The 21567-nt window shown below is 46.7% G+C and overlaps 1 protein-coding gene across 3 annotated transcripts in view; it reads left to right on the top strand.

Annotated features, from left to right (window-relative positions):
* RGS12 (regulator of G protein signaling 12) overlaps positions 1 to 21567 on the top strand; it is a 132100-nt gene that overhangs the window by 31623 nt on the left and 78910 nt on the right. For 2 of the 3 annotated variants that reach the window (XM_046656474.1, XM_046656475.1), the window contains exons 2-3: positions 668 to 2648; positions 21179 to 21295. In XM_046656474.1, coding sequence (XP_046512430.1) covers positions 768 to 2648; positions 21179 to 21295 — 1998 coding nt within the window. In that variant the 5' untranslated portion in view covers positions 668 to 767. The remainder of the gene's footprint in view (positions 1 to 667; positions 2649 to 21178; positions 21296 to 21567) is intronic. The other variant, XM_046656477.1, reaches the window with a different exon arrangement.

Raw genomic sequence — 21567 nt, 5'->3', positions numbered from 1 at the left:
GTAAGCAGGGAAAGAGTGCTTTGGTTTTAACCCCACATATTCTGGGATTAATGTGAGGGAACTGATATCAGGGCTGGCATCAGTACCTTGTTCAAAATAAATTAGTGGGGCGCACAGAATATGAGAGAATATAAGCTGACTTCCTTTCCTGAGGGAAAACTTCTCGTGGAGGGGGCTTGTGATCAAAGATGGAGCTGGATCAGGCATCCCTATGTCTGTAGCCAGGACTGCTTTTCACTCTGACTCTGCCCCTCCATTAAATGCAGACTTGGATGCATTGGATCTGTGGAGGAGCCTGAGAGCCCCCCAGGATGCTGGGCTGCTAGTCCTCGGACCACACTTTGAGTAGTTAGGGTTTCGAGGTCTCTTCTTTTTCCATCCAGTCAGGGAGGAGAAGAGTGCCAGGAGGCAGATTCTGCTGGAGTCCTGTATTCCTCAAACACAAGGCAGGATTAGGCTCTGAGAGAGCAGTGTTTTCTACTTTGGAAGGAAATTCTTAGCCTGACTTTAAGATTTACTGCTTCTCTTTCATTTAACATTTATGTGGTAACTAGAGACTCTTTCTGTGATGGTTTTGTTATGAATTATCTTTTTATGTTTACTTAATACCAGTAAGTAAAAGAAATATGGGCTTTTCAATAATGAGCTGTTCATTTTTCTTCCTTAGGGCACTATTTCAAGAAAAAATATGGTAGCATCAAGTTTTCCCTGAACTATGGATCCCCTGGAATAGTGAACTATGCTCCTCGTCTTAGAAGCACATCGAGATGTATAGAGCAGGGGACACGGCAGAGCGCCCGCTGCACGGGACGGCGCCCCCTCGCATGAGGAGTGTGGAGGTGGCCCGAGGAAGAGCAGGGTATGGATTCACCCTTTCTGGTCAGGCTCCTTGTGTGCTCAGTTGTGTCATGAGAGGGAGCCCTGCGGATTTTGTGGGCCTCCGCGCTGGAGATCAGATATTTGCTGTCAATGAAATCAATGTGAAGAAAGCGTCCCATGAAGATGTAGTGAAATTGATTGGGAAATGTTCTGGTGTCCTACACATGGTGATTGGTGAAGGCATCAGCCACTTAGAGTCCTGCTCCAGTGATGAAGAAGTTGGATTTTATGAAGGAAAAGGCTGGCTGAGGCCCAAACTTGATTCTAAAGCATTAGGTATCAATAGAGCAGAGAGAGTCGTTGAAGAAATGCAGTCTGGTGGAATTTTCAATATGATCTTTGAAAATCCTAGTCTTTGTGCAAGCAGTTCAGAGCCCTTGAAATTGAAACAAAGATCCCTTTCAGAGTCGGCCGCTGCACGATTTGACCTTGGGCATGAATGTATAAATAATCGGACTTCCAACCTGCTTTCTAAAGAGGAAATAGCAAAAGTTATTAACGATGATTCGGTTTTCACTATTGGACTAGAGAATCATGAAGATTTTGGATTAGATGCAAGTATTTTAAATGTTGCCATGGTCGTAGGCTACTTAGGTTCTATTGAACTTCCTTCCACAAGCTGCAACCTGGAGTCTGACAGTTTACAGGCCATCCGTGGCTGCCTCCGGCGCCTGCGGGCAGAGCAGAAAATCCATTCTCTGGTGACCATGAAGATCATGCATGACTGCGTGCAGCTCTGCACCGACAAAGCTGCTGTCCTGGCCGAGTACCCAGCCGAGAAGCTGGCATTCAGCGCTGTGTGCCCAGATGACAGGAGGTTTTTTGGGCTTGTGACCATGCAGACGAGTGATGATGGGAGCCTGGCACAGGAGGATGAAGGTGTCTTGCGGACTTCCTGCCACGTGTTTATGGTGGATCCAGATTTGTTCAATCACAAGATCCATCAGGGCATTGCTCGGCGGTTTGGGTTTGAGTGCACGGCTGACCCTGACACCAATGGCTGCCTTGAATTCCCGGCGTCCTCTCTCCCTGTCCTCCAGTTCATCTCTGTGCTGTACAGAGACATGGGCGAGCTGATTGAGGGGGTACGGGCCCGGGCCTTTGTGGATGGGGATGCAGATGCCCATCAGAACACTAGCACCAGCAGCAACAGTGACAGCGGCATTGGAAATTTCAACCAGGAAGAAAAGAGCAGCCGGGTGCTCGTTGTCGACCTGGGCGCCAGCTCTGGCAGGCATGGCACCAGCAGCAGCACCTGGGAGGGAGTGGGTGGCAGGGGCTCCCAGCCCTGGGGCGCCCCCTGGAACGGGGCCTTCTCCCATGACCCTGAAGGGGGACCCCTGTTTGAAGCTGCCTCACAGGGTGACAGGTGTCGGGACTTCACTAAGCATTTAGGGCCCGCCTCTCATGTGGAGGTCCCCCCGGCCTCCTTGCGGAATTCAGTTCCTCCTTCCAAGAGGGGTGCTGTGGGCCCTGGTGGTGGTTTTGGCCAGCGGTGGCTTCCAGTTCACGTTCTGCAGGAGTGGCAGTGTGGACACGCCAGCGACCAGGAGTCTTACACGGACTCCACCGACGGATGGTCCAGTGTCAACTGTGGCACACTGCCCCCTCCTATGAGCAAGATTCCCGCGGACCGCTACAGGGTGGAGGGCAGCTTGGCTCAGCCCCTGCTGAGTGCCCAGAAAAGGGACTGGTCCAGGAAGGCTTTTGGGATGCAAAACATTTTTGGTCCGCATCGAAATGTTAGAAAGACTAAGGAAGACAAAAAGGTAAGCCTGTTAGGAGTGGTTCAGCAAAATTGAGCTTGATTTTATAACTTAGTCAATTACTGATGCAATGGTGGCACATTAATGCTAAGTTCTCTGTCCCAGCCTCCTCTGGCTGCCCTGTGGCCTCTCTCGGCTGTCACAGGACGTTTGCTTTGCTCCTGTGCTGCAGGCTGTGTCTTGCCCAGGAGCCCTCTGGGCTCTCAGCCCCAGCACTGGCCCTGGCCCTGCCAGCTCTCTTGGCGGGTCCTGGGCAGGACATCTGGGCAGGACAGGTGGTAGTAGAAGGGCCGTTGACTTCTTACAGCCCGGCATGAGACCCTCCTCCCTCCTTCCTGCCCTTTCTGACTGCGGTGCCTGGGAGGTTCTGTCCCTGCAGCTTCTTTGAAGTCTGTTTTATCTCTGGCCCCAGAGTCTTCGTCCCAGGGTCTGAGGTGAGAAAATTCTTGAGACACGGAGACTGTTCACTTCAGGATGGGGAGCTTCACCGTGGTGTTGATCTTTGTACTGTTTCCTTCATCAAGAAATCCTGCTACGGAAAAACGCCAGCCGAATTCAACAGTGGCTAGTGGCTCAAGCTCCTTGATCATTGAGGACGAATATCAAACAGTTAGGGGGCCATGCTTGGTGTAGCGTGGCTCTAAAATCCCCAGGTCCTTCAGTGTCCCTTTGGGATGTGTGTCTGCCCACACAAGGGCTCAATTTGGAGCTGGAGGTAAGGAATCACTATAAAGGACTCTGCTTAGCAGAAGGGCTGGGCCAGCGGTGCTGGTGGTGCAGCTGCGAAGTGGTGTGATGCTCCGTTTGGAACCGGGAGGGTCTGCGGCTGGGTGAGAAGAGGATGGCACTTAGCTTGGCTTGTTTCAAAGGAACTTTCCTCAGAGGACTTTTACAGTGTTAAAATACCTTTTCAAAATATGTTTGTTCACATTTTTGTTCTCGATAGCTGAAAAATCTCATGAGAAAACCCTCTAAAAGCCGCTGGCTGGTTAGGGCTGGAAAGCTGTGGGGCGGTAGTGTTTAATGAATGTTGTGTTCAAGATCCATCTCCTTCCCAAGTCTTACTATTTTTCATTATAAAACATTAAAGAAAATTTAAGCTTGGGGGAAAGGACAGATCTCCTGTAGTTTTACCTCCCCGAAGTGACCATGGGTAACATTTTGATATCTGTTAAGTACAGATTTTTGTTTGTATAAACATAGTTGTAGTCATATGGGTTTCCAACTCAGTTCCTCAGCTGACTTGCTGGTGGGAGTTCTGCAGTTGTGTGGCCTCCCCTTCTCTTGTCCTGTGGTCTGAACTGCAGCAGGCTGGATTCTTAGGGTAGTGCTCCTGCCCCTGCCCCCTGGACCCACCTGTAGTGTGGGCAGGAGCTTCAGCCTGGGCTTCCCTCTTGGGTGGGGCTGGAGCTGGGGAGGGAAGGTCCTGGAACGTGGCTAAAATATTATTCGAAATTGGGAAAATCACCATGTCTTGGAATGCGTATCCTACAAATGGATTTTCTCCATTGCCAGTGTGTAAGTGAACAATGACATTGATAGAAATCAATGGTGTTTGTATGGTTCTTTGTGGACTGTGGTGCAACTTCGTATCCATTCTCATTGAGTTGGAAGTGCCCTATGTATATGCACTGTAGAGCACTATGCTGTCTTAGATTATATAGTGGGGTTCTGACCTCAGGAAACCTGAGAGACGGGGATGCTGTGGTCCCTAGTCTACAAGTGTGAAGTGACCAGTCCTGGAGAGGTTAAGTGACTTATCTAAGGTTTAACAGTCAGGATTAAGCAGGGTCATGATTCAGACCTTCGGCTGCTTGTTTTTTTTAGAGACTTAATTTTTTTAGAGCACTTTTAGCTTTACAATAAAACTGGGAGGAAGGAACAGCTATTTTCCACATACCCTCTGCTCTCAAACATGTACAGCTTCCTCAACTATTAACAACCCCCACCAGAGTGGTGTATTTGTTACAATTGATGAACCTCCGTTGACACATCATAATCAATCACCCAAAGTCCATGGCTTCCATTAGGGTTCACTCTTGGTGCTTTATGTCCTATGGGTTTGGACAAATTTATAATGACATGTATCCATCATTATGGTATCATACAGAGTAGTTTCACTGCCCTAAAAATCCTCTGTTCTCCACCTATTCATCTCCCCTCCCACCTACCCCAGCCTGGACCACTGATCTTTTTACTGCCTCCATAGTTTGCCTTTTCCAGAATGTCATATAGTTGGAATCATACAGTGTGTAGCCTGTTCACATTGGCTGCTTTCCTGTAGTAACATGCATTTAAAGTTCCTCCGTGTCTGTTCATGGCTTGATAATTCATTTCTTTTTAGTGCTGAATAATAGTCCATTGTCTGGATGTATCACAGTTTATTTATCCATTCATCTACTGAAGGATATCTTGGTTGCTTCCAGGTTTTGGCAGTTATGAATAAAGCTGCTTTAAACATCTGTCTGCAGGGTTTTGTGTGGGCCTAAGTTTTTAGCTCTTTCGGATAAATGTCAAGGAGCAGGATTGCTGGATGATGGTAAAAGTATGTTTAGTTTTATAGGAAACCGTCAAACTGTCTTCCGAAGTAGCCGTGCCATTTTGCATTCCCACCAGCAATGGTGGTGTCAGTGTTCTGTATTTTTGCCATTCCAAGAGGTGTGTAGTGGTATCTCACTGTTGTTTTAATTTGCACTTCCCTGGTGACAAATGATGTTGAACATCTTTTCAAGTGCTTACTTATCATCTGTATATTTTTTTTGGTGAGATGTCTGTTAAGATCTTTGGCCTATTTTTAATCAGATTGTTTGTTTTCTTATTGTTGAGTTTTAAGAGTTCTTTGTACATTTTAGGTAACAGTCCTTTATCGGACATGTCTTTTACAAACTTTTTCTCCCATTCTGTGGCTTGTCTTCTCATTCCCTTGATATTATGTTTCTCAGAGCAGAAGCTTTTAATTTTAATGAAGTCCAGCTTATCAGTTCTTTCATGGATTGCGCCTTTGGGGTTGTATCTAAAAAGGCTTCACCTACGTTCTGCTTTGGCAGCCCGGGGTTCACCGGTTCGGATCCCGGGTGTGGACATGGCACTGCTTGGCAAATCTATGCTGTGGTAGGCATCCTACATATAAAGTAGAGGAAGGTGGGCACGGATGTGAGCTCAGGGCCAGTCTTCCTCGGCAAAAAGAGGAAGATTGGTGGCAGATGTTAGCTCAGGGCTAATCTTCCTCAAAAACATAAAAAATAAAAAAATAAAAATAAGGCATCACCAAACCCAAGATCATCTAGTTTTTCTCCTGTGTTATCTTCTAGGAGTTTTGTAATTTTTTATTTTACATTTAGGTCTATGATCCATTTTGAGTTAGTTTTTATGAAGAGTGTAAGGTCTGCGTCTAGATTCATTTTTTGGATGTAGATGCTCCAACACTGTTTATAGAAAAGACTGTCTTTGCTCCATTGTATTGTCTTTGCTCCTTTGTCAAAGAGTGATTGATGACATTTCTGAGGATCTTTGGCTTCTTTCTAATGTTCTTGCACCTTGAACAAAAATGTGAAAATGTAGGTATTGGCTGCTGTTGCACTGCAACAAGAGGATGGAGTCCTGTGATGGAGCTGGCACGTCTGGTGCTGGAGCGCTGCAGTGGGGCAGTCACTGGTTCACAGTGAGCTCTGTTCCTTGTTGGGCCTGGGTGGGGATTCTGGGAGCTCATCAGGCCGAGTATGTTTATTTTCATTTTACTGAGAAGGAAAGTAAGTTTATGCATATTAAATGACTAGCCCACAGTCAAGTGGCAAATAAGTGCTGAGACTAAGACAAACTTAGGGCTCCATGTCACCTCCTACATTACATTACACTTCCATACATTTGTATGACCTGTAATTCCTTTTGCAGTGTGATGGGACACAATTTATCTGAAAATAAGTAGTAATGAATTGTGTTTCATTGGGTTCTTGCTATAATCTCTCTGAAATTTATCAGTTGCTTTTTACTTTGCTATATGGGTTCCCCTGTGTTATGAGCTCAGTCTATGAGCATCCCTTGTTGGAGTGGCAGAAGCTTCCAGAGGTCATGAGGTGGGTCTCCTGGTGTCCCTCCTGGCCTTGCCTGAACTGGCTGGAGGCTTGTCAGGATGAGCAGAGGACAGGCCAGGAAGGGATGAAGGAAATGCCCAGGAATGAGCAGAGGAAGAGGCAATAGGAAAGGGAATTGGGGAAATGCTAGTGGTCGTGGAATGTTGAGTAGTTGGATGTCCTCAGTTATTCTGAGGTCTTCTCCGTGGTAACAGTAGCTTCAGTGTCTTGCTGTGCACAAAACCAGGCTATATCAGTCAGGGTCCAGCCAGGAGACAGAAAACACAGCAGTGATTTGAACAGGGAAAATTTAGTGTGAGGAATTGTTAACTAGGCAAAAGGTGGTTAACTGCTAAGAGCGCTCTAATGGAAGGTAAGGTAGTAACTGCAGAAAGGGGTGGAGGGAAACGTGACAAGGAAGAGACTAAAACTCAGAGGAAAAGGCCCTGTAGGCTGAAGGAGAGCCCCCAGAGGAGAGGTGTTACACTACTCCAGTGCACACCTCCTGAAGACAGCCAAAACCAGAAATGAACTGTTCAGACTTGACACTTCCCTCTGGGGCCCTCTGCTGGCAGAGCCTGCTGCCATGCCAGCGGGCAGGGGAGCAGTGCAGTCTGCAAGGGCCAGCCAGTATCCCATGCTGGCAGAGAAGGGTGGTCTGGCGCTGAGGCGATACCCTGCTGACTGGCACGGCACAGCCGTTTGCCACCCAGCATCCATATGCACTCTCTACACAATGCAGTCTTCCGCTCAACAACCGAGCGACGTGGGTGGAGCCTCCAACAGGATGCAGCTGCTCTTTGCACGCGCGAAGACTCTTCTCTCTAACACAGACAGTCATTACTGTTGTTGCTGTTTGTCGTGGTGGGGGCTTTTCTGAACTAATTCTGTAACGTGCATTCTTTGCTGTGTGTGGCCACATGGTCTCTGCTTGGTTAGCTTAGTGGTCAGCTAATGACTGGATAGAGATTTCTTTAGATGCCTGGAACCAGTCGGTCTTCCCGTCTGTGCTGAGGGGCTCTGAGTGCGTGTTGGGGCACACCTTCAGTGCCCAGCCAGGCAGCTGACAACTCTGCCTTGGCCTTCACATCCTGCTTGTGCAGAGCCTCTGGGACAGCCAGAGGTGAGAGCTGGGGTCTTCTCAGGCCTTTTGTGAGCTTGTACAGTCCTGGACATGGGCACAGCCCTACAGTGGCTTTCTAGATTCCTGGCAATGTGGTGGAGCTTTTCAACCCCCCTAAGGACGTCTCATTCCCCAGCTTTTCCTTAAGCCAGCCTTGGTCACCTGTGCCCATGAGGGGTGTTTCCTGTGACCATGGGGCAGCTCTGGCCTGGACAACCTTGTGAGCTCCTCCTCTCAGTGGGCTGCAAGCACAGCTGATCCCAGGCCTGGGGAGGGCCCCTTCTGGGGCTATTCTTCCCTCGGCACCCTCTCTCAGTCCTAGGATGGATTCTGGTGGCCTCCTTACACGTTGCTGATTGCTTCCATGTTAGACTCGCTAACTCTATAGTAAATCTTACCTTTTAAAGTACTGGCACACAGCCTTTCTTATTTCTGTATGCGCAAAAGAAAGCCAGCTATTAGAAGAAATATGTCACTGCACTGTCACCAGTTGGTCTCTAAGTCCTCTCAGTTCTGTGTCCAGATAGTCACCAGATTCATCTTTTCATTACTCTCCTTTCCCAGTGCTTTTGTCACTACCTTCTTGGTCCTTTAGCTCAATCCAGATTTCGGCTTTCTGTAACCCCTTACTGCTGTGGGAGCCCCGAGGGAAACCAGTCAAAGAGAAGGTGCACTTTTCCCACTCTGCCCACTCGGGGAGGCACCTCTGCCTCAGGCTCTTTTATTATGCTAGTGCAGTGGGAGGTACACGGAGATGAGTGCTCGGCATTTGGACCTCTTCCTGGTGATATCCAGAGCCCTCCCCATGATACGCTGACCCAGGTGATGCTCGAGAAGCTGACCCTACCGCAGCAACACGTCCTCGCGTGGGGAGGAAGGAAGGTTGGGGCTGGGAGTTGGTGCCGAGCACTTGTAGACTTGACCGAGTGTATGAAATTGTTGAACAGAGTTGAGTAAGGTTTACTAACGGGTGATCTTCCATTTTGTTTACTTTGCTTTTCTTTCAGCTTAATGTCTACGGCCAGTTGAAGTAGAAGTTGGTACTAACGGAGATAAAATTTAAAGTCTATGACTAACAAAAGGGATTGGTGTGAAAGGAAGAAAATTCAAGATTTCGAAATGCTGTCTATATCATCAAAAATGATCGAGTTATGTTTAATTTGAATTGAGGATATTTAATTCTGCTTCTTTGAAAATTGATACTCTAAGAATAATATTAATTAAAATATCTGGTTAAGTAGCAAAATCCATGTTTGTAAACTTTGCATATGATGGATTTTGGAAATTTTTAAAATGAAAATATATTATTTATGATAGCATGTAAAGGATTTATTATTATTTTCAAATGAATTAAATATTTAAAAATTTCTCAGTTTAGGGGCCGGCCCAGTGGCGCAGTGGTTAAGTTCTCACATTCTGCTTCTCAGCAGCCCGGGGTTCGCCGGTTCGGATCCTGGGTGCAGACATGGCACCGCTGGGCAAAGCCATGCTGTGGTAGGCGTCCCACATATAAAGTAGAGGAAGATGGGTACGGATGTTAGCTCAGGGCCAGTCTTCCTCAGAAAAAGAAGAGGATTGGCAGTAGTTAGCTCAGGGCTAATCTTCCTCAAAAAAAAAAAATTTCTCAGTTTAATTTTTAATATGGAAACTATCAATAGATGAAACCCATGAAAATAAAAAGAGTATACAGGCATCCTGAGACCGCAGTGTCTGAGGACTGCTGCCCCTGGAGACACTCACCTGCGTGCAGAGGGATGGACTTTCAGGAGGAGTCATTTCTAAACTGGCAGCATTAGTAGGCACTTATAAATATCTTCTTGATTGAATAAAAATACTGACAATGGAGTAAAGTAAAATGTGGTATTTCCGTACTTTGGAAATGCGTGCACTCACTTACAAGTACTATGAGTTTCAGCGCTGTAGCAGGCGGACACGAGCAGTGGCCACACAGCGTAAGGGACGCTGTCCCTCACGGGAAGGCTCGGTAGGCCGTCCGGGGCTAGCGTGGCGGCCCTTCCTCAGGACCCAGGTTCCTTGTGCTGGGTTATTGCCATCCTCCGTGTGTGGCCTCCACCTGAACTTGAAGCTGGCTGCTCTGCAGATCCAAAATAGCTTCACGTCCACATCCAGCCAGCCAGAAGACAGAAAGGAGGTGTGGGGTCACAGGGCCAGTTGTGCACGTCGTGTCTGCTCTGCCTCATTGGTCAGGCCTGGTCTCGTGGCTGCAGCCTGCTGCAGGGAGGCTGGGGCGCCTGGCCTGTAGCTGCCCGGCGTGTGTCCGGCTCAGATGCCCATCATGGCGTCAGAAGGTCGAGAGTGGTTACGCGCTCTCTGCCGCAGTGGTGGGTCTGGGTGTTACCAATACAGAAAGCTCCCTAAGGCACGTGCAGGTCACAAAAATACACACATTTAATATTATCTGGTTTTTGTGTAAAAAATTTCAACTCCTCTCAAATAAACTTATACATTTCAAATAAACATATGTTTATAGATAGAAAAAATTCAAAGGAAGCACCCCAAACTGATAGTAGTAGTTACCTCAGGCATAGTAAGTGAAAACTGGGAAGGGTCCAGGACATTTTAATGTCATCTTGTGTTCTTCTGATTTTTTATTAAAAGAATATGAAGTTATTTTGCCTACTAAAAATAATTCCTTCGAAGAAAAAATAATTATTTTTCTTAATTCTTTTAATAAGAATGAAGTGAGGCATGGCATTGGAAGCTCTAAGCTGAGTTTCTGTGGCGTAGCTAATGATGGCGCGTCAGCTATCAGGCCAGGGCAGTACTGGATGCAGCAAACAGATCTTGTGCAGTTTTCCTAGTACAATGAAAGGAAGTTGTAAAATAGATCGTAAAAACAATCTGGAGAATACTAAAAAGGCCACAGCTAAGCCCTCATGATTGAAATCTCTCTGAAAAGAGCAGCTCTAATCATTATCCTGTGTAAACGGTGCCAGTGGGTGACATGGCGTCCCTCTCTGCCCCAAATCCAGAGGCAGGGGCGCAGACCATAGCAGCAGCGGGCGTGGAGCGCCACCTGGTCCGTGCAGCCCGGCTGTGGTGAGAGGAGCGCCCTCGGGTCCGCGCTGGCGCGGGGTCCTGGTGCTTCCTGCAACCGCTCGGTCTCCGTCTCCACAGCGCTTGCTCCGCGCAGGGAGCGCCTTTCCACAGCGTGCGCTGGCCTCTCTGGGGGCTCGGCACTGCGTGGGAATGCTGCGGTCAAGGCTGGTCGCGGGGCTGGGAGCAGAGGGGAGAAGCACTTGGCCCACCTCGACTAGACAGGGCAGGGCTTCCCGGGGAAGCTGGACGGGGTCGGTAAGATGGAGAGGGGCGACTCTGAGGTGGAGGAAATGGGAGCAGAGTCACAAGGCGTACCACCACTTATTGTTCTCCTTTTGTTTTGTGTGGTTTCCAGGAAAAGTGAGAATATTCAGAGCTAAGTGACCACCATGTTCCTGCTGGAATCAGAAGTGTTTGAATCCCATAACAATATATTGATTAGTTTTGCTGCTGCTTCAGCTTTATAAAAATAGCTTCATAACAGTCTTCTGCAGCTTGTTTTTTAATCATTCATTATCATTTCAAAGATTTGTCCAAGATATTATCTATAGCTGTAGTTTGTTCATTTTAACTGTGTGTGGTTAAAATGTGTTAACCATTGTGTGAATATACCACTACACACACACGCACACACAGAGCCATTAAAGAAATGATGATAATGCTATTGTGAACATTCTTGCACATGTCTCCAGGTGTGTATATGAAGGAATCTCTTGGGGTCTATCCAAAGAGTGGAATGGCTAGTCTGTAGCAGTATTCATTTTTGCAGGTAACGGCTGGGTGTTAGGTTTTCAGTATCTACATTTGTTCATGTTGACAGTAGATGCCAGGTTTCTGGAGCAGGGCCAGATTTAATTACTGGCTTTTACTAACCACGCTGGTTCCCCCGAGCCTCTGCTTACCCCTGGGTGCAACGAGAGCCATATCCGGTGTCACCCTACACATACTGGTGTTGTATCGTAGGCAAGGAACCCCAAAAACAGGAATCTGGGAGCTTATACACACGCTGTCTCCTTCCTCTCTTGAGACGGGGTGAAAAATCTTTGTTCTTTAAGGAAATTCTCCTTCAAGACAGTGGGGAGAATCTTGGGTTTTTCCTCTTACCCTTTGCAATGTAGGCAAACATCTCCAGGAGGAATGTAAGACGAACTTCTCCCAGGAGACGTTCCAGGTCTCACCTGTCTGAAATGTGAGAACATGCCCGTGGGAGATCAGTCTCCTGACATTTGCACTGTCTATCCCCTCATCATTTAACTGCCAAGTCTCAAGACCTGGAGACCAGGTCCCAAGTCTCAGTAAAATTTGCTCTGAATGCCCTAACTGTGCAGAAACATGCTATTTTCCCCACAGTCCCACACTAGCTAGTGTAAGAGCTCAGATTGCTTCATATCCTCATCAAAACTTGCCATCGTCAGACTTCTTAATTTTTTGCCAATCTAGTAGTTGCAAAATGGTGTCTCACTGTGCCTTTAATTTGAATTTCCTTGATCATAAAGATTCTGGTTTCCTTTTTGTTGAGGGACCAACTCAAACCTTATGCCCATTTTTCTGTTGGGTTGTCTTTTTCTCTTTGATTTGTAGGAGTTATAGGTACTGGCTCTTAATCCTTTGCTGATTCTATGTATTGCGCATGGTGTCTTCCCACTTTGTGGTTTGTTTTTTTCGCTTGCTTTATGGTGTCTTGATGAACGAAGTTCTTGACTTTAATGTCATCCAACTTGTCAATCTTTTCTCTCGTGGTTTGAAGTTTTGATGTAACACATTCGTTACTATCCTGAGGTCAGAAAGATTCTTTTTTTTCCTAAAAATTTTTTGGAGTTGATTTTTATGAATGGAATAAGGTGGGTGGCAAGTGAAGTTTTTTCTCTCCGTGGACGACCAGTTGTCGGAGTGCTGCATTCACCCTCTCCAGTGGCTCAGCCGAGTCCTCTCCACACATCATGTGCTCAACGTATATGTGGGTCTGTTTCTCAGTCCTCTATTCTTTTCCACTGTCAAGACTCCAAAAAATACTTTGCTTTTTAAAATTGTAGCTTCATAATAAGTCTTTCTATCAGATAACGCCAAATCTGTGTGCCTTATCTTAACTATGCTTTAGCCTTGCTCCTATATAAACTTCACAGTCAGTTTACAAATTCTCCAGAGATGCTATTGACAGTCTTATTGCAATTGTATTTTAATCTGTAGACCAGTTTGGGAGAATTGACATCTTTAGGATGTTGAGCCCTCTTATCCATGAAAATGGTATCGCTCTACATTTATTTAGGTTTTCTTTATTTTCTTTCAGTAATATTTTATAACTACCTTCATAAACATCTTTAATTAGATTTATTCTTAGATTCTTTAGTTAAATTTATTCCTAGGTACCTTATATATTTTGTTACTTTTATAAATAGTACCCATTTAAATATCGTAATGCTAACTTTGTGATATATAAAAATATAATAGATTTGCTGCTTTTATATCCAGCTGTCTTGCTAAGGTTACTGCTATTCATATTTGTTCATACTTGTCACCATGAATGGGTGTTAAATTTTAGCTTTTCTTTTTTTGGTTATTTTGCATTCATAGAGATGATTAAATGGGCTTCCTCCTTTACTGTGCTAATGTGGCAAATTGCACTGAAGATTTTTGAATGTTAAACCACACTTGCATTCTTGAGATAAACCTAACTTATGATTATCTTTTTATACACCTATGGATTTGGTTTGCTAATATTTTTATAGAATTTTTGAATCTGTGTTTGTGAGTGAGGCTATCATAATTTTCCCTTCTTTCATTGTCTTTATCTGGTTTTGTGATGAAGGTTACCAGCCTCATAATGTTATAAAATCAATGGTCGCCTTTTTCTCCCTCTCAAACGTCCCTTATTCTCTTTTTGATGCATTGACTCTTTTATTTTAAAAGTCCTATTACGGATGAAGTCTGTTTTGTCTGTTGTTAATATAGCTATACAAGCTTTCTCTGAGGCAGCATATTCTATGCTTTAATTTAAGCTTTTCCATTTCTCCATGTTCTAAGATTGTTATTATAAGTGGCAGATAGTTGGATTTTTTTTTCTGATCCAATTTGACATTCTGACAGTTCAAGAGTAAAATAAATTGGCAAATTTAGTCCATTTATATTTATTGGTATTGCTGGTATATTAGTCTTGGTTCCATGATGTTACTGTGTACTTTCTATACATCAGTTTTTTTCTAGGCTTTCTCCTTCCTGCTTTCCCAGAGCCTTTGTTTGCCTGTTTTGTTTTCAAGGCTGTTTTTGGTTAGTTTGCCAACTTTATTACCCCTCCTTTATTGGTTTGGAAATTATATCCTTTGTTTCTGCCTTATAAAGGCTTTGTCCTAGCTGATTGCCTGGCACATAGTAGGCTCTTAGATTTTTTTTTTTTAGGAAGATTAGCCCTGAGATAACATTTGCTGCCAATCCTCCTCTTTTTGCTGAGGAAGACTGGCCCTGAGCTCACATCCGTGCCCATCTTCCTCTGCTTTATATGTGGGACGCCTACCACAGCATGGCTTGCCAAGCGGTGCCATGTCTGCATCCGGGATCTGAACCGGCGAACCCCAGGCTGCCGAAGCAGAACATGAGAACTTAACCGCTGCACCACTGGACTGGCCCCTAGATGTTTGTTGAATAAACAAATGTTTTCCTTAATTTTCTGTCTCCACTTAAATGTCCTTTCCTGTATATTCATCCTTTTCTTTCTTGAATAGGATACAGTCTCTGTATGCACTTTTCTCCTTCCTTTCTCCAGAAGGTCATTCACAATGACCAGGAAACCTTTCTTCAGCTCCTTACATGTTACTCCCATAGTTATCTCTATGTTTGTCCAGTTTTATGTTTGAAATGGAATTTTGTAGATTCCAAAATTGTTTTGATTTTGGGCTTGGAATTCTTCCTGCTATGTAGTTTCATAGCAACAGGGTTTAATAAGTGGAGCCAATTACTCACCTGTTGTCCCTCAGCCCCGAGCCCCCCTCGCAGCCAATTCCCACAGTGACGTCTTAGAGTCTCTCTTCACCTTTTCAATTCTGAGATCCCTTGTTGACAGTTCTTTCCATGAAATCCTCTCTGTTAAAGTAACTGGTGTGGTTTTGCTTTCTGAGTAGACTCTGACTGATACATCGGGAGAGGTAAGTATGTCAGCTGGAAATCTTATTCTTCCAATTCTCTATGTTACCTCTTTTTGGAAAAACCTTCAAATGATATAGTCTCTATTTTAAGCTAGATAGTCTCCTTGGTTAGAGTTTGTTTGTTCAGTAAGTGCTTACTGAGCAACTTCTCTGTACCAGGCACTGTGGGAGGGGTGGGACAGAGTGGTGACCAGGACAACCATAGTCCTTGCCCTACTGGTGCTTCTGGTCTATTGTTTAGACACTTTAGGTTAGGAGCTTCTAGTCCTAATTGTAACTGAGAAATCACAGAGTAGTAAAACGAGATCTGGTTTTGCCCAGGCTGCCTTCAGCTGTGTGACCTGAGCATGTCCTTCAGTGGCTTCTGGGTTCTCATCTGTAGATTGAGGCGGGCAGACTGGCTATGCTGACCAGAGTCCTCTCTCTGAGCCGGTGGCCTGGAGGATGGTTCAGTGTTGGCACTGAGAGTAGTCAAGGCAGTTTGGCACCCTTGGTGGTGGGTGGGGGTCAGCCAACCCGGGTTCTGCCCTCACCCTGTTTACCAGCTGGTTTGCCTGAGAGAGCTCAGCACCTCTCTGGGCCTTGCCTGTGATGGATGAAGGCATCCCTTGGGGCCCTCCCACCCCTCATGTTTTGAGGCGACAGTAACCAAGTGGGTTATTTCCCCAAGTCCTAAGCAGGGGCCGGGAGTAGGGAGGGGCCCTTTGGTTCTCCTGGAAGCACACTGGCTACATGCTGGCTCAGGCGTGGCTGTCGAAGTCAGTGCTGCAGTCAGGCTGTGCTCTCGGTGCCTGGGAGCAGGGCCTTGTGTGTGACTCGGGGGCAGTGAGATGCACTTTCTCCACCAGCACCACGGAGGGTTGGGGCACAGTGGCTGCGGGCTGGGCCGCGCAGGCGTCGTGGTGTGGCCTGGTGTTGCCTGCTCGCCTTCTTGCAGTCTTGATGAATTGTTTGTTTGCAGTTTCACAAGTGGAGTTGATTTGGAAGAAGGGAGCTGGTTTTAGGCCATTTTTACAGTGACATCACTGTTTAGTACTGTTTGGAGAGGAGGATTATTTAGCGCCTGAAGGGTGCTGAAGGGGCTGGATCAGTGGTGATCCTGTGACAGTTCGTTAAAGTACGGAACTTATTTCTCCTCATACACTGGGGCAGTGCACTCTCGATTTGGGAAACAAACAGATCACTGCTAAAGATTCTGCTTGTTAGTGAAGTGTCACCACTGAGTTGATTCAGTTCTTTGTAGGAATTTTTTTCTGTTTGCTTGCTTGTTAAATTTCTCCTTCTCCTTTAACTTTCCAAATCCCACAACACATCCTTGTGTAACTAGGTGTTAAATGTCTTCGTTTCTTTTGCCTGTAATGGGGCACGAGTTCCAGAGCTAACTGTGCTGGAGCAGGTCTCTGTCAGCCAGAATTTCCTCTATAGCCACCTGGGTTTTAAAAATTAAACTCTTCTTATCACAAAGCTTTGTGCTCATTACCTCCCCCACCCAAAGAAAAGTAAAAATACAGAATAGCAAATATATAATTTGTACGAAGGTTCATTTTGAACATGTTTGGAGCCTTCTTTGGTTTAGTAGTAAAAAGCATTTTCCACATTGTTACTTATGCAGCAGCAGAAGCATCTGGGTGGCTGCACGGATCCCTATCCGTTAGTGAGGGACTCCCTATTGTGGGGTACTTGGTTCCCGTATTATTTCACTCTCATTCATTCTCTCAGCAAGTGCTGTGTCTGCTAGGCTGAGCCTTGCACCGGGCAGCAGGTATTCAAAGGGAGCAAACAGAAACCCAGCCCCCCGCTAGCCCCTGTGATTGACAGTCTTCTGGGGGAGATGCTGCAGAAGCTTTGTCATTTCAGTTTGTGCTAAGAGATGAGAAGGAAAAGCACACAACCTAGGAGAGAGGACCCGGGGCAGTCTATTTAGACAGGGGAGTTCAAGGAGGTCTCTTAAAAGAGGTGACACTGGGTTGAGGGCAGAACAGGCCCCAAAGAGGGGAGGTGGTGAGGTGGGGGCCCCAGAAGAGTCTGGGTGACAGAGACCAGATCACGTCAGGCCTCGCCCATGGCACAGAGCATGGTGCCAGAAGCTTCTGAAGGGCTTGGAGCTAGGGCCTGCCCGGCAGATGTGTGGGGAGCAGACTGCACAGTGGGGAGCAGGAAGACCAGTGAGGAGGCTGGCCACCACATGCTGGGTCCTGGGGCCGGGGTTGGAGGGTAGGGGAGCAGTGGGTCTGGAGAGAGATCCTGGGTTCCAGATACATATTATATTTGGGATGATTTTTTGAAAAAGAAATTTCTTAGACAAATTTTTCTCAAGAATATAGCAAATTTAGTAACTTGTGGGGCCAGCCTGGTGGCATAATGGTTAAGTTTACATGCTCTGCTTCGGTAGCCCGGGGTTTGCAGGTTTGGATCTCAAGCACAGACCTAACACTACTCATCAAGCCACGCTGTGGCGGCATCCCACATAAAATAGAGGAAGATGGGCACAGATGTTAGCACAGCAGCAATCTTCCTTAAGCAAAAGGGGGAAGATTGGCAACAGAGGTTAGCTCAGGGCCAGTCTTCCTCACAGAAGAAAAGAATATGTCAGATTTGGTAACTTGCTAGCAAGGAACCGGCACGGTGAGCAGAGTCTGCTGCTTCAGAGAGGGTGGAGCAAGAGGGGGCCTGGACAGAGACGATCACCCAGGAGAATGGCACAGATGCAAGAGAGAGCATACTGCTTCTAGCAAGGTTATAGCAATGTCCCATTTCTACCAATTTATCAGCTGTCATGGAGAACTTCTGTGGCATGGTCTGAGGTGCCTGTCACCAGGAGTAGAAGCATGCTGTTGGGACACATCTGTGTCTGAATTGGAACCACGAGGCCCAACCTCTAGGAGTGTCTCAGAGGCTGATTAGCGGAAGGTAGGAAGCAGTGTCCCCTGAGACCAGCAGCTGAGCTCCCAGAGACAGGCGGGAGTTGTAATCAGGTGTTTTCTCAACCCCAGAGAGCCAGTGTGCACAGGTCACCCATCCCTCCTGGGGACAAGCAGTTCTTCCTGTGCAGTTTGACTGCTTAGAGGGAATTCCCAGCTGGACACGAGCATGGGCGCATTTGAGAGGGCTCTGATGCAGCCTCCTGTGGCTTTGCCTCCATACGGCTCTCCTGCTGGCATCCTCTGTGGTCCGTTGTCACTTTCGGGGTGACGGCCTTCAAGCCTCCTTGCCCTGGTTCTGGCCCAGGTAAGTTATCCTTACTGCATCCTTGGTGACCCCCTCTGCCTGCCTTTAAGTCCAGCTCACATGCAGCCTTCTTGGGGGGTGTCTGTGCTGGGTTCCCCCGGGTGCCGCACCAGTGTCACCCTCTGTGTGCTCCCAGAAAGCTTTGTGTCATCCTTGTGGGTTAGCTACTGTCTTCCCCCACCAGTCTGGGCACCGCTGGCAGGCAGGCTTTGTGGCACAGCTGCCACTGGTCGTAGACACGGAAGACAGAGAAACGTGTTTGCTTCTTATAACCAGCTTCTCTTTTGAACCCTTGTCGGGATATTCGAGTTTGAGGAACGCACGTGGGATTTGTATTATTATTCCCAAGGACTCCTTGCTGTTGGTGATGATACCATCTGAGACGAGGAACTCTCTGTTCGTCTCTGCTGCTTTCTTCATCAGGCCCTCCATTTCTTCTCTCCCTAAATCAGCCTCGCTCGCTCTCTCTCTCTCCCTCTCTATCTCCCACACTTCCTTTCTTTCCATGGTTTTACTATTTCTGCTGCTGCTCCTTAGTTCAGGATCTTTCTACTCTTGACTTCTGACAGGTTGCCCCATCCACTCCAGCTTGCATGCTATATTTCGGGTGACTTTTCTAAAATATCACTACCAGTAATGTCTGCAGCATGGCCCTACTCTGACTACCCCATCGCTGCTCTGCAGCTTGACCTCTGTTCTTGTCAGCTTGGTCTCCTCATCTCCCCAGGAGCCGGCCTGTTTTTCATTGGCTCGTTCCTGAGTGGCCCTCCCAGACCCGCCATGCACCCCATTGTGCTTGTCGTCTACAGCACAGCCTCCAGGGCTGCTCCAGCTGCTTCTAGTTCAGAAGTGTTCAGATAGCTTGCAGCCCCCTCTTGCCATCTTCAGGGAGCCTCTCGGGAGGACCAGTAGATCGTGAGTTCCTGAGTCTGAAAACCTGTCTTCTGCTTGCTTCTCTGAGGTGCCCTGTGGTACCGTGCACATAGTTGTTGCTCAGAAAACACTTGGTGAGAGCCCTGGGACAATATGGAGCATACGGAGTGAAGCTGGTCACTACTGGCATCTACACTGCTTCTTAAAATTTGAGGGATTAAAAGTATTGTTCTTGTTGCCCTGGTTCAGGTCAGAGTGGTTTTGGGGCAGAGGTGAGATGTGTGGGGTTTTGGGTGTGAGTGATGGGAGCAGCTAGTGGGTGCCAGAGGGGCCAGGGAGGGGAAAGAGGAGGAGGACGTGGTCAGCGGGTGAGGATGACTGTCCCATTGGAGGCCACTGGTGGGAGCAGGTTCAGTGGAGGGCAGGACAGGGAGAGCCTGAGAAGGGGGCAGGAGGGAGAAGGCGGTGAAACAGTCTAGCAGAGGGGGATGAGTGAGAGGAAGACAGTTGCAGTGCTGAGGGCCACTTGAGTGGGTGTCAGAAATGTCAGTGAGAGCAGCCCCAGGGGTGTGTTCTTCCGGTGGGCAGTGAGCTGACTGAGTGGCCTGGGCACAGGTGCGTCGGCCGGTCGGTCAGTAGGAAGAGAGTTGGATTTTACTGGATGAGTTCAACAGGGAGAGAGAAAGGGACATAGCCCGCAGAGCTTTACAAGGAAGTGCTGCATGGTTTTCTCTTGCTGTAAGATGCCCAGATGATTCTCATGCTGTGCAGAGCAGAGAGTCTGAGAGCCCCACAGCCTTTAGAAAACACCTTAACTTCCTCTATGGCTGAAATTGGTCTCTTAGGATTTCAAGTACCAGGAAATCAGAGATTTTCAGCTGTGATGCTTTTTATTTTTATTTATTTTGTGACGAAGATTGTCACTGAGCTAACATCTGTGCCTATCTTCTATTTTATGTGGATTGCCACCATGGTGTGGCTTGATGAGCGGTGCTGTGTGTGCCCGGGATCCGAACCTGTGAACCCAGGGCCATGGAAGCAGAGTGCGTGAACTTAACCACTATGCCACCGGGCTGGCCCCTGTGATGCTTTTTTTTGTTGTTTTAAATACATTCCTTTCTTTAAAATTATTTTTTTTTTTAAAGATTGGCACCTGAGCTGACATCTGTTGCCAATCTTATTATTTTTCTTCTTTTTCTTCTCCTCCAAGCCTCCCGGTACATAGTTGTATGTTCTAGTTGTAGGTTCTTCTAGTTGTGGCATGTGGGACGCCATCTCAGCATGGCCTGATGAGCAGTGCTAGGTCTGCGCCCAGGATCCAAACTGGCGAAACCCTGGACCACCAAAGCGGAGCACACGAACCTAACCACTCGGGCATGGGGTCGGCCCCGCTATGATGCTTTTTATCTTAAAGATGTGATCACTTATTTGTTAGAACCAAGATCACATTTGGAGAAGTGTCTAGCATAGTAACAGTGAATTAATTCTGGCCATTTCCTGGAGAAAGAACAAGATGTTTTAATGGCCAGTTATTTTATGCACCTGAGTTGGTTTGGTCTTCAGACACCAGCTGAATATCTAGCGATTCAGTTTCCCAAAATGCTTATAAAATTATGGAAACACACAAACTTGCTGAAAACTAGCCTTTATATTAATAGTTATCACCATTATCCCACAATTGATGCTTCCCAAACCTTCATACTGTTTCACTTGCTCTTTGTAACAGCCTTTGGAGGTCAGCTGTTATAATCCTGTTTCCTGATAATGGATTTTGAGACTAGGGGTCGTTCTGGGGGCTCACAGTTGTAAGTGGCAGAGCAAATACTTGGAGATCCCTGGATGACTGTTTTTTTTTTTTTTTAAATTTTGCCTTTTTAAAAATTGTGGTACCATACATAACGTGAAGTTTACCCTGAGATGACCTAAGTCTAGCATTTTCTCTGTCCCACAATGCCCCTCTGTTCTCTCCAACGTAGCACATCAGGCAAATCTAAGCATCTCTTCTCAAGAACTTAACTTGATATATTTTTTCTTTGTGTTTAGGGCTCGAAATTTGGGCGGGGAATTGGACTCACTCAGACTTCTCAACGCACCTCTGCTCGGAGATCGTTTGGAAGATCCAAGAGATTTAGTATCACTCGCTCCCTTGATGATCTTGAGGTAATGATTTTAGTTTTTCTCTTCTTCTTCATGTTTTTAAGAATGAAAATAAAGCTTACAGATAGATCTGACTCTCATTGAATTCACCCTAATCCTAATACCTTCTCTCCTCTCCCGTGGTAACCACTGTCTTCATGTGGGGGCTTCTGATGCACCTCTTCCACCGCTGCACGTGTCTGCACCATCTCCTGTCATCTCTGGTCCTCTTCTACCCTGCACGTGTCCGCACCATCTCCTGTCATCTCTGGTCCTCTTCTACCCTGCACGTGTCC

The sequence above is a fragment of the Equus quagga genome, chromosome 3, assembly GCF_021613505.1.
Source record: "Equus quagga isolate Etosha38 chromosome 3, UCLA_HA_Equagga_1.0, whole genome shotgun sequence".
Taxonomy (NCBI): domain Eukaryota; kingdom Metazoa; phylum Chordata; class Mammalia; order Perissodactyla; family Equidae; genus Equus; species Equus quagga.
The sequence above is the reverse complement of the archived record's forward strand: the minus strand, read 5'-3'. Positions and strand labels throughout refer to the sequence as shown.